The sequence below is a fragment of the Schistocerca serialis genome, chromosome 3 (assembly GCF_023864345.2).
Source record: "Schistocerca serialis cubense isolate TAMUIC-IGC-003099 chromosome 3, iqSchSeri2.2, whole genome shotgun sequence".
In the NCBI taxonomy this organism is placed as follows: Eukaryota; Metazoa; Arthropoda; class Insecta; order Orthoptera; family Acrididae; genus Schistocerca; species Schistocerca serialis.
This window is the reverse complement of record NC_064640.1, coordinates 189,707,858-189,721,539: the sequence shown is the minus strand read 5'-3', so window position 1 is coordinate 189,721,539 and position 13,682 is coordinate 189,707,858. Positions and strand designations below refer to the sequence as shown.

Genomic DNA, 13,682 nt, shown 5'->3' with positions numbered 1-13,682 from the left:
GAGAGAGTGTGTGTGTGTGTGTGTTTGTGTGTGTGTGTGTGTGTGTGTGTGTGAGAGGGAGAGAGAGAGAGAGAGAGGGGGGGAGGGGGAGGGGGTGGGGGAGGGGGAGGAGGAGGGGGAGGGGGAGGGGGAGGGGGAGGGGGAGAGGGAGAGGGATATCAATGATCACTGCAACCATATTGTCCAGTCTTTTGTTCTGCATTCTGCAATTATTAACTTTTGGCTCATAGTAACTTTTGTATAATCAAGTAATATCTCTTCAAGTACAGGGTTTCACTAAAGAAAATTTCAAAACTGACCTTCCAGTGAATATAGTTTCACAAATTATAGCTGTGAAGTTTTCTGGGCTCCATTCAACAATGTTAAAACAGCTTACTTTCCATCACAATAATTATATATAGTTCTATAACAGGCAAATAAATCTTTCAAACAACATTTAAAAACTTTGTAATGTAGCTGGCCTTCAAGGTAATTAGCTTTTGAAATATTATCAATTTTTTCTTTAGGCTGTGAGGTAAATAACTGCGCGAAGTTTTTGTAAATAATAATGTATTTAATTTTTCACATTTATAAAATATTTTCTCACTACATGAAACATGTTCTCAAGGTACATATACTTGGAAACAAAAACTGCAGTATGGATTTTGAAACTGGTTTTCATTTAACATGTTGAATGAATGTAGACAGAGACATATTCTTTTGATAACAACTATATTCGACAAATAAAGCTTTTATTACAACACAGAAACATTCAGTTCATTTTTATGTAGTTTTTTGTCATGTTTTTGTCATGCACACAGTAACAGGACCAGTTTATTGGATGAACTACATAATGTAATACTAGGAACAGTAAAGGAAGGGTACGGTATCAACAATAATGTGTGGTACATGTTTCTCATGGAACAATCATAAAAAGCTATAATATATACAGTATAAAACACTTAAAACTAATGTCTCAAAAATTATTTAAAAATGAAATTTCTGCTGGACTTACTTTTCACATGATAAACATCATATTGAAAGCTTGATGACATTTGACTGATCATGAAGCTAATTATGAAGTCTATCATGAGCAAAGTTTCATTTTTTAGCTGCTTAAAAAGTAGAGCAATAAAATAGGCAGGATTGATTTTTTTTTCTTTCACAGTATAGTACCAAGTTTTGACAAAACATTAATTTAATCTTCATTTGTAACAGTCTAACATAAATATCACTTTATTTCATTCAAACATTTTCAGTTCAGAGATAAAATTGCATCTTGTCTTAGATCTTTCATAGTTATTGAACATCACAGAGAAAGAAACACACAATTCTGAGTTTACAATGTGAAACATAGTTAACACATATCACACATATTCTTTTATGTTCAACAGCTACATACAACATTCATTTTAATACTAAAATAATACATATAACATCATCTGCTGTTAATTTATAAGACAGGTGAGATCATTCTTCACATAAGCTTGCAGCCTCACATCTACCACCAATCCATGGTAGCTTTGAAGCTTACAGCCAACACACAATGATATATATGCCAATTTGCCTGCACCCTCCATAAATCAGTGTCACACCAAATATCTGGGACTAGAACTACTGCATTTGACTTTAACTGCAGCAAATGACTAATAAAATTCAGATTGACACACAGCTAAGTTTCACATTTTGTAACACTTAATTTCGATAACACAAATATGGACTAATGGGACAAATGACTACTACACACATTTCTTTTCATGTTTTGTCATGCTATTACATCTTGGAAACTAACAACAGCCTTCTGCTTAAAGGTACATGAAACATCAACAACATGTTGAAACAAAAGAAGGGATACACAAATACATTTATTGACAAATATAACACTAATTTTAGATACAGAGACAGACAACTAGTAATATACCATCATCATTTTCATAAACATACAAGCAATTATGGCTAAATTTCTTGACTTTGGACTGCAACAGTGTTATGTGTCAAGACACAAAGGAATTGAAGACATCAGCTGCCAGTGGGCACTGATTTATTTCAATGGGGACGAGATGGAAATTTGTGCCAGACCAGGATTCAAACCCGGGTCTCTTGCTTACTAGGTAGATGTGCTGACCACTACACTATCCCAATGCAGTGGTCACCACAACCACATGGACTACTCTAGTACTCCAGCCCCAAATTCTCAACTCATACCGCGCATGACTGATATAGTGCCCTGGTCATTAGTCTCATTACCTGCAGCCTCATGCCATTTCTCCTAAGTGTTTGAGCTTCATGTGGATCTGCACTGAAGGCATCTTTGGCCATCATCACTGTAGTTATACAGTATCAACATGATGCCTGTTCTTTCAGATGTGTGCAGATGCACACCATGCTTGAACTCTTATGGAAATTGGCGAGATGCCACAAGTAATGAGGCTAATGAGCAGAGGTATTACATTAGTAGTGTGTGGTCACCAAATATTGTGTAGTAAACAGGAGATCTGAGAGTGAAAAAATGTTCAACTTGCCCTATTGATATAAATCAATGCCCACTGGCAGTTATTGCCTTTAATTCCTTTGTGTCTTGATTCATAGTGGCTGCAGAATCAAAGTGGTGTCTGTTCTTCCGGACATGTCCAAAAGAACAGACACCACATACATAGTGTTATGTATTCTGTAACATCTTTGGTGGTTTACTGCTGATCTTTCTTCAGAAAAAGAGTATGTACATATACTTCACAGAAACAGAATTCTATAAAACAGAGCTTGCCTTATACCTCCAGTCTACACAGGTTGTTCTTCACCGTCCCCAGTTCCTCGTGAAGGAGCTTGTGAACAACCATTAGTAGTTCCAACAAAACCATTCACATGGCCATTTGCAGTAAGATACAAGTCAGGAGGTGCAGAAGCAGACATAGGTACTGGATGATGGGCAGCATTGCTCACTAGACAAGCTAATGCCTTGTACATCATGAAGTAATCGTCCTGTAAAAGAAAGAAATAACACTTAAAATCATTTTCTAGACATAAGATTTAGGTCCACAAAATATCATATCTGTGATATTGTGAAAAGACAGTCCACTCAGCATAAAGTAATATCTGTATGATAGTAATTTGCAGAATAAAGCCTTCTAATCAGAACTCACACTCAATTTCCCCCTTACATTGTTTGGAACCATGCATAATGAAAAACACAACTTTGTATTTTGTAGAAGGCAATGCTTGCTTTACAAATATAAGGACCACCACATCAATAACACTGACAAAGAATTATTCCATTTGATCATTAGCTCTCCACCTTATGAGAGGTTTGAGCATATTCTATACCATAAAGGGGGTTGTGTAGTTTGTAATTCTTCTCTCTGTCTGTTTCAAATTTATCAGGCACCAATAAAGGAAATGATTTTATTTGACTAGTTGAACACTTAACTTGGATTGACAACATTTTTTTACCTCTTGTGGAATGTGCTCTGATTTTTGTGCCCACTATGGCCAGAGGTCATAGCAGTGTCAATGATGATACGTCACCTGTAGTGTAATTTTACAATATGGTGCATACTGGTCTGAAGTTTCAAGTGCTTATTTCCATGTACTGCTGAATGCATAGCTCATAACTCTTTTAAAGTTGTTAATGCAGTTTTCGCTTTACACAGCCTCCTTGATGACTGAGTCCAAGTACTGTGAATCACGGACTAGAATAAGTGTGTCCTCTGAACATCATGTGACCACTGGTATAGAACTTTTAAGTGTTACAGGGTTTAGGTTAGCATCTCACTTTTGTAGATCAGAAATGGAGAAAGGAGGAGTTGCCACATTCATTAGGAACTGTCATAAATTTAAGAACATAGACATTCATAAATTTTGCCTAGAACAGCATATGGAAGCATGTGCAACAGAATTAGAATTTCACAAAAAATCCTTCATAATATTAAGTGTATATCGAGCACCTGCAGGTAACTTTAATCTGTTTGTAAACCACCTTGAGGCTGTAATGGCCCATTTAACAACCAAAAACAAAGAAATAGTGGTTGCTGGTGATTTCAATGTAGATTTCCTTAAAGACTCTCCCAATCAGAACTTATTTGAGTTAGTAACACTATCATTCAACTTAATTCCCTCTGTAAAGTTCCCCACTAGGGTAGCGACTTGCTCACAAACAGCCATTGATAATATCTTTATTGAAAAGTCCAATGAACAAAATTATATTATAAAACCAATAGTCAATGGCCTCTCAGGCCATGACATGCAGTTCTTCTGTTAAATGTTGATACTGAACAGGATATAAAATCTGTTAAATCTGAGCTCAAGAGGGTAATCAATAAGCCAAAAATTGATTATTTTAGGGCACTCCTCAGAGACATTCACTGGACTGATGTTTACAGTGCTCATGGCATGAATGAAAAATATAACACTTTTGCTAATAAAGTGCTTACCTTATTCGAACACTGTTTTCCCCCAAAACTTACCAACGTTAGAGAAAAGTCTACAAAAAAGTCATGGATTGCTTGAGGAATAGGGGTATCTTGTAAAACAAAAAGAAAACTGTATCTGTCAATCCGAAACAGTTCCGATGTTGATGCTATAGCACATTACAAGAAATACTGCAAAATATTAAAGACTGTAATACGGATGTCAAAGCAAATATATTACAAGGAAAAGATAGTCATATCAGATAACAAAATAAAGACAATATGGGATATAGTGAAGGAGGAGACCGGTAGAACCAGACATGAAGAGGAACAAATAGCATTAAGAGTAAATGATACATTGGTGACAGATGTGTATAGTGTTGCAGAACTTTTTAATAAACATTTTATAATTGAAACTTCCTGGCAGATTAAAACTGTGTGCCCGACCGAGACTCGAACTCGGGACCTTTGCCTTTCGCGGGCAAGTGCTCTACCAACTGAGCTACCGAAGCACGGCTCACGTCCGGTCCTCACAGCTTTACTTCTGCCAGTACCTCGTCTCCTACCTTCCAAACTTTACAGAAGCTCTCCTGCGAACCTTGCAGAACTAGCACTCCTGAAAGAAAGGATATTGTGGAGACATGGCTTAGCCACAGCCTGGGGGATGTTTCCAGAATGAATAATTGTTACCGAAAAGACGGGGTTGTCAGGTTCGGTAGATGCTGCTATGGAATACCTCAGACTAGAAATTTCAAGCAACTTCCATAATATGAATTTGACCCTCACTACCCCAACAGAAATAATGTCCATCATAAAATCTTTAAAATCAAAAACATCTAGTGGGTATGATGAAATATCAACAAAGTTAATTAAAGAATGTGATTCTGAGCTAAGTGACATATTAAGCTATCTGTGTAACCAGTCATTTATCAGTGAAATATTTCCTGAATGGCTGAAATATGCTGAGGTTAAGCCACTGTTTAAGAAGGGAGATAAAGAAATAGCATCAAATTTCCGTCCAATTTCACTGTTGCCAGCATTCTCAAAAGTTTTCGAAAAAGTAATGTACAGTCGGCTTTATAACCATCTTATCTCAGATAACATACTGTCAGAGTCACAGTTTGGATTTCTAAAAGGTTCTGATATTGAGAAGGCTATCTACGCTTACAGTGAAAATTACAAAAAATTGTAGGCAACTGGTATATTTTGTGATCTGTCAAAGGCATCTGACTGTGTAAATCACAATATCCTTTTAAGTAAATTAGAGTATTATAGTGTAACAGGAAATGCTGCAAAATGGTTCAAATCTTATATCTTTGGCAGGAAACAAAGGGTGTTATTAGGAAAGAGACATGTATCAAGCTATCAGGCATCATCCAACTGGGAACTAATTACATGTGGGGTCCCACAAGGTTCCATTTTGGGGCCCTTACTTATTCTTGTGTATATCAATGACCTTTCATCAGTAACATTACCAGATGCCAAGTTCGTTTTGTTTGCTGATGATACAAACATTGCAATAAATAGCAAATCAAGTGTAGTCTTAGAAAGATCAGCAAATAAAATATTTGTGGACATTAATCACTGGTTCCTAGCCAATTCTTTGTCACTAAACTTTGAAAAAAACACACTACATGCAGTTCAGAACTTGTAAGGGGTGTCCCACGAGTATATGTCTAACATACGATGACAAGAAGATAGAAGAAGTGGACAGTGTTAAATTCTTGGGATTACAGCTTGATAATAAATTCAACTGGGAGGAGCACACCACAGAACTGCTGAAGCGTCTTAACAAATCTCTGTTTGCAATGCGAATTTTGTCAGACACAGGGGATATAAAAATGAAAAAGCTGGCATACTATGCTTACTTTCATTCCATAATGTCATATGGGATTATTTTTTGGGGTAATTCATCAAGCCAAGCTAAAGTTTTCCGGGCACAAAAATGTGCAGTAAGAGTTATATGTGGTGTGAACTCAAGAACATCCTGCAGAAGCCTGTTTAGGGAACTAGGGATACTAACTACTACTTCCCAATATATTTATTCCTTAATGAAATTTGTCATTAAAAATACACTCCTGGAAATTGAAATAAGAACACCGTGAATTCATTGTCCAAGGAAGGGGAAACTTTATTGACACATTCCTGGGGTCAGATACATCACATGATCACACTGACAGAACCACAGGCACATAGACACAGGCAACAGAGCATGCACAATGTCGGCACTAGTACAGTGTATATCCACCTTTCGCAGCAATGCAGGCTGCTATTCTCCCATGGAGACCATCGTAGAGATGCTGGATGTAGTCCTGTGGAACGGCTTGCCATGCCATTTCCACCTGGCGCCTCAGTTGGACCAGCGTTCGTGCTGGACGTGCAGACCGCGTGAGACGACGCTTCATCCAGTCCCAAACATGCTCAATGGGGGACAGATCCGGAGATCTTGCTGGCCAGGGTAGTTGACTTACACCTTCTAGAGCACGTTGGGTGGCACGGGATACATGCGGACGTGCATTGTCCTGTTGGAACAGCAAGTTCCCTTGCCGGTCTAGGAATGGTAGAACGATGGGTTCGATGACGGTTTGGATGTACCGTGCACTATTCAGTGTCCCCTCGACGATCACCAGTGGTGTACGGCCAGTGTAGGAGATCGCTCCCCACACCATGATGCCGGGTGTTGGCCCTGTGTGCCTCGGTCGTATGCAGTCCTGATTGTGGCGCTCACCTGCACGGCACCAAACACGCATACGACCATCATTGGCACCAAGGCAGAAGCGACTCTCATCGCTGAAGACGACACGTCTCCATTCGTCCCTCCATTCACGCCTGTCACGACACCACTGGAGGCGGGCTGCACGATGTTGGGGCGTGAGCGGAAGACGGCCTAACGGTGTGCGGGACCATAGCGCAGCTTCATGGAGACGGTTGCGAATGGTCCTCGCCGATACCCCAGGAGCAACAGTGTCCCTAATTTGCTGGGAAGTGGCGGTGCGGTCCCCTACGGCACTGCGTAGGATCCTACGGTCTTGGCGTGGATCCGTGCGTCGCTGCGGTCCGGTCCCAGGTCGACGGGCACGTGCACCTTCCGCCGACCACTGGCGACAACATCGATGTACTGTGGAGACCTCACGCCCCACGTGTTGAGCAATTCGGCGGTACGTCCACCCGGTCTCCCTCATGCCCACTATACGCCCTCGCTCAAAGTCCGTCAACTGCACATACGGTTCACGTCCACGCTGTCGCGGCATGCTACCAGTGTTAAAGACTGCGATGGAGCTCCGTATGCCACGGCAAACTGGCTGACACTGACGGCGGCGGTGCACAAATGCTGCGCAGCTAGCGCCATTCGACGCCCAACACCGCGGTTCCTGGTGTGTCCGCTGTGCCGTGCGTGTGATCATTGCTTGTACAGCCCTCTCGCAGTGTCCAGAGCAAGTATGGTGGATCTGACACACCGGTGTCAATGTGTTCTTTTTTCCATTTCCAGGAGTGTATATCACTTTTTCAAACCAACAGCTCAATTCATGGAATCAATACTAGAAATAAAAATAATCTTCACAAGGATTTAAAGTCACTTAGTCTTGTACAAAAAGGTGTGCATTACTCAGGAACACACGTTTTCAATAACCTGCCAGCAGCCATAAAAAGCTTAACAACCAATGAAATTTAGTTTAAGAGAAGCCTAAAGGATTTATTGGTGGCCAACTCCTTCTACTCCATTGATGAATTTCTCAGTAAAACCAACTTATTTGTGCGTGCATATATATATATATATATATATATATATATATATATATATATATATATATATACGTACAAAATAACTTATGCACAATTTCAGTGCAGTAATGTGTTCATTGTAAATAAGTATTATAGTAGTTGTATTACATGTTTATTACATTATAAATAAATAAAAACTTTTTTATTTTGAATTCAGTGCATTAGTATTTGTAAAATGAGTTTCATATAGTGTTCATTAAAAAATGACGATCATTCCACTAGGGACCTGTGGAATGGTACATTAGTTTATTTGTTTTAGTTGTAAATATTTGTCATGTATTGTTGTTTTTCTGACATGTTCCACATCCTGGAGGACCTCCTCACTACGGATCAATTGGAATGAAAGTAAATCTAATCTAATCTAATCTAATAATGGTTATACATAAGGCTGTGTCTGGCCACCACTGATTTCTCTAGATTCTTGTACTTGAACAGCCGCACAAATTGTTTATGATGGCACTGTGTAGTACTTTTAAAGTGTTCCCACTAGGGCAATGAATGTTTAAGGATACTCACATTTGATAAGCTAAACCTGTCAAAATAAATCAAATAATACATGACCCGTGGTTGTGTACTGTACGTTAAAGTTGTAATCTGTCGATGTAAACAAAGGAAGTAAGTAAGTAGAATATGAAAGATGACAAAAATTGGGCTACTGAAATGTTCAGTTGAGCACACAGCAAGTAGTGTCACTGAGTTGGAAGACATTATTTATGGATAACCTCACCACTAGAGAGCACTATTGCTGCAGTTGGAATTGATTGTACCCATAAGTTGACACTATCAATGAAGCCATACTGGAACATACACATAATCAGTAAAATAAGTGTGTAATGTTGAAAAAGAGAAAACACAATTTGATTGATACCTTTGAAGAGACAAGGTATGAAAATCACCACAATAGTGTTATACAATGCAAGGCACGTGGTAAACTATGAGCTGGCATGAAAGATCATGTGTGAAAGGTAATGTAACAGACATTTAATCCATGGGAACTGATAATTAAGTGTGAATGAATGTCAAGAACTGGTGTGTGATGGATAATGAGATTTTGACAAAACTTAGAGAGTGGGTAACTACATTTGGGAAGATCTGCAGACACATAGGCAAGGTTTCAGAGGCACAAAATAATGAAGCACACATGGGAAGATTGGTAGCACACACCAAAGTCTTAAAAAAACCTTGATGAAGCAGAAGAAATATTTGAATGAAGTGCACAACATGTCAAAGTTGTAACAAGTGAAAGTTTTCAAAGGTATTATTCGTTTGCATCCTGTTAATGTAAGTGTGAGATTTGTGCATGTCACACTGATTACAAATGCAATATGCAATAGTTTGTAGGTTACTACTGAGGGACACACACACACACACACACACACACACACACACACACACACACACACACAAATAGTTTCAGAAGGACTCCTTGAATACTAAAGAATGTTGAAGGTAACAGAATAATATACAAAATGTAACACACTAGATGATAATACAATACCACCATTGATTTGAGGTGCAATGCAAATCAGGAATGTGTTTGTTGGTATTAGAGATTGTATGCTCCATGTCATGGTACCATTTCCATTAGCCATGGGAGAACGAAAAATTAAATATTTTTATCTCAACTGATTCTGCAGAATACCAGCTGGTACATGTCACCAATAATGGAACCATTAGACATGGAAAAAGTGTTAGAGAAAACTAGCAATAAGTTTTAAAAACCTTAATTACCTTGTGTGGGAGAGGTGGTTATGACTATCAGTAATAGCATAATTTATTGAGATCTTGCATCCTAATTTAGTAAATTAGGTAACAGAAATCAGAGCTGTTAACTTTGTCCACACGACATCTTCCATTCATGACAAAATTTTAAATTTACATTTAAAAGTGAAAACAAAATTATTTTTCAGTTACATTTATTAGATCCTCATTTGTCTCTAGAGGTACACTGTTGCAAGTTCACTAGTGTCAAAAGTTAAGCATAACTGACAAAAACAGGAAAATCTAAATAATGATTGTGAGAAATCGCTATATATGTTTAGAATGTAATCTCAAAGAGATGCTATTTGAAACCTGTTTTGCAGGGAAGATTCCTCAGACACCTTGAAGCAGGTCAGTCACAAAGCATAGTCTGCAGAATGTCATTCAATGGAGTTAGTGTTGCTTCAAAATGCACAGGAAATGTTCCCACAGATTTTGTCATCATGATTGATGGTGTGGTTCCATGTGCATTGCCAATTTATCATTTCCATTTTATGCTCGATATTTCGACAATTCACCAAGCTGCATTTGGGTATATATCACAACCCATGAGAATGTGGCATGTCTTATGTTGGGCAAACTATCAGAAAAGTTGAAAAGAGATGCAAGAAACATCAGTGACACACTCCACTATAACAACCAAGCAAATCAGCTGTCACTGAGCACTGCCTCATATGTAATCATGAAATGAAATATGATGAGACCGATCTTGTAGTGCAAAGGCAAAGTTTCTGGGACAGCATAATTAAGGAATCTCACAAAATAAACTGTCACAAATCACAATAAACAGGGATGGAAATTTCAATTTAAACAAGGTTTGGAATCTTGCCAGCCATCACATCAAACAGAGCTGGAGAAGTCAGATGGAATTTATGTTTCATGGATATCAGTGTGGGCTCTGAGAAAGAGCACCAAGGGGCATAGTGGGTGTCAGGAATTGAACCCAGCTGTAAACAGCAGTATGAGACCAACATTACTTCATGGTGTGGTTGGAGTTCAGGCAGTGAGTCTACAGAACAGAAAAACTCACAGCACCTGAGGAAAATGGCACTGAAATACTGTGCAGTACACCTGCGAGCAAACCCTCCATGAAATGTTCATAGCACATCAGCACAAAGTTTATCAGGACCTATGTCCAGCTTAATTGCATAATGCTGTTTTATTTGATGATGTCTGTATAATTTACAGCTGCTTCAGGAGTCTTGGTTTTCCAACAAGCTGTGTAGCAATGCCTTGGAGCTAATAGTGTGTGTGTGTGTGTGTGTGTGTGTGTGTGTGTGTGTGTGTCACCCTTCTTTATACACACAAATCATAGGCAAATTGTTAAAAACCTTTAATACAATTCTCTGTTTGCTGTATGCCCAGAGGCTAGGAACTCATGATGCATGGCATCTTGTCAATCAAAGAACACGTTCATCTGCACTTAGATGATGGATCTATACATGCATGCTTTCTTTTGGCAACAGACACTTTCCCAATCACAATAGTAACTGCACCTTTGTTTACATTTTGTAGCCACAGACACAAGTAATTCCCCATCACACATTTCTCAAGGGAGTTTTTTTTTCATCATTTTGATTTTCTGTCATCTCTTGACTGTTAGTGATTCACTTTTTCACAGCAACTTTTAACTGACAATTTCCAAGAAACAGACAATCACCACAAGATAACCACCAGCTGATGGAGAAGCTCATCTAATTGACTGGTCTTCCTTCATCAATGTTCTACCCTCTTTAAAATACTTGAATCAATTGGCACACAGAATGTGGTTTAACTAGTCTTCTACATACGCATGTTCAAGCAATTCAAACATTTTGGTACAGATTTTCCCTAATTCTAAGAAACAAAATGTTGAAGTTGCTATAGATTTTTGAATTTTTCTTCCAAAAGTGCTGACAGTATTATCACCATTTGTAATCTGAAGATAATTTAGGTTTTTATTTTTTTCTGCTATGTCCAAATGGAAAATCAGATATGTGGATGTGTTTTTGAAAAAGTGGAGAACCAAAAGTAAATTATATGCCGCTCATGTTGGTGGTCCCCTGCCACAGGTGAAGCAATGTATAGTCTCCACAATCATGTAAAATGATACTACAAGATTATTACAATGGTGAGGAGACAAAAAAATAAAGAAGTCTTAAAATATGAAAAGGAAAGCACCTATATGAAGATAACAGAAGATAATTGTATGCAAAAGTATCAAAAACTTCTAACAATCAAACAATGGAAAATCCAGGATGGAATGTAACAATATTGTCACAGAAGAAGCTGAGTAGCACAGTCACCCTGGTGTAGTTGTTATGATACAAGACTGTTGCATGAAGTGTCACCTGAACTCTAAAATTTTAATTTCTATATTCGGATTGAGTACATTCTAGAAGTATCCACAAATGTCAAGAATTATTGTACTGGAATGTTCTGTAACTGTGTATATACTGTATGTGTTCTGGATGGAGGCAGTTAACTCCGTGCTCTTGTATGTGCAAGTGCTGAATAAACCTTCGTTAAGTGAAGTTAGTGTTCGTCATTCATCTAATTACACCTTCTTCTACGTGACATTATTCTGAAGGAGGCGCTGGGTATTGGAACTTGTGATAGCGCACATTATCAACGACACTGTGGCTCTCATCAGGCCATGACAGAGCCGCCGTTTACATGGTGAGAAACCAGAGTTCGAGCCATATTCAACAGATCGCAATCTATCGAAGGCAGAAGAAGAAGTGGACGTTACGATGACAGCAACTGTGTGTCACCACATGAGACATCCTTCTGGATTCTCTGGTGATGATGCCCAAGATCCAAACAAGTGGCTGAAGGAATATGAGCGTATAGCCAAATTTAACAAATGGGATGACACCGTGTGTTTGGCTAATGTGTTTTTCTACTTGGAGGGCACTGCCAAGCAATGGTATGAGAACAAAAAGGAGAAGTTCACAAGCTGGCAAGTATTCCAGGTAGAACTGCACAAGTATTTCGGTGACACACAACGACAGAAGTGCAAATCTGAAGATAAATTAAAGTGCAGGGCACAGCGTCCAATAGAAACTACAGCATCCTACATATAAGAAGTTTTGGAGCTGTGTAAAATAGTGGATCCTAGAATGAAGGAGGAAGATAAGGTTGCACATCTCATGAAGAGTGTTGCTGAGGACATGTATCAAGCCGTTTTCCTGAAGGAGGTTTCCACAGCAGATGACTTCATAAAATGGTGCCAAGTATATCGAGACAATGCATCAAACCAGAATTACACGCAAAAAGTTTGAACGGCTTCCAAATGTCATATCAATATCTGTGATGGAGGAAGCAACTGATTACACAAGTGTTCTTCATCAGATAGTAAGAGAGGAAGTTCAGAAGGCACTTGGATTGCATGGCGAGCAAAAAACTGAGACCCTTCAAGAGATCATAGGGGAGGAAATGGAACAGACATTGAACCCAATCTCTTGTCCTTCATTTCCTTTTAAAATGGTGAAAAAGTTGAGACCCAGACAAAGTTACTTTACTACAATGCCGCATGAGGAACCTTTTTGGGCACCAAGGAAGACTGAGGCCTGGAGGACCCAGGATAACCAACCAGTATTTTTCCACTGCAGACGACCAGGACATGTGGTGCGCTACTGACGAGAAAGGTGGTGGATATGTGATGATGCCCACGCCAGAAGACAGCAGACCGATCTTAGCCGAAGCCAACTCGTATGACGAAGATGAACAAGAAGATGTGGGTGCAGGACGATGTAGGTTACCATCGCTGCAAAC

At 38.9% G+C, this 13,682-nt stretch overlaps 1 protein-coding gene across 2 annotated transcripts in view; it reads right to left on the bottom strand.

Moving 5' to 3' along the window:
- Positions 1–558: 558 nt before the first annotated feature.
- Positions 559–13,682, bottom strand: part of LOC126469893 (tyrosine-protein phosphatase 99A-like) — a 483,039-nt gene continuing 469,915 nt past the window's right edge. Inside the window, exon 14 of one of the 2 annotated variants that reach the window (XM_050097234.1) lies at positions 559–2,958. In XM_050097234.1, coding sequence (XP_049953191.1) covers positions 2,758–2,958 — 201 coding nt within the window. In that variant the 3' untranslated portion in view covers positions 559–2,757. The remainder of the gene's footprint in view (positions 2,959–13,682) is intronic. The other variant, XM_050097235.1, reaches the window with a different exon arrangement.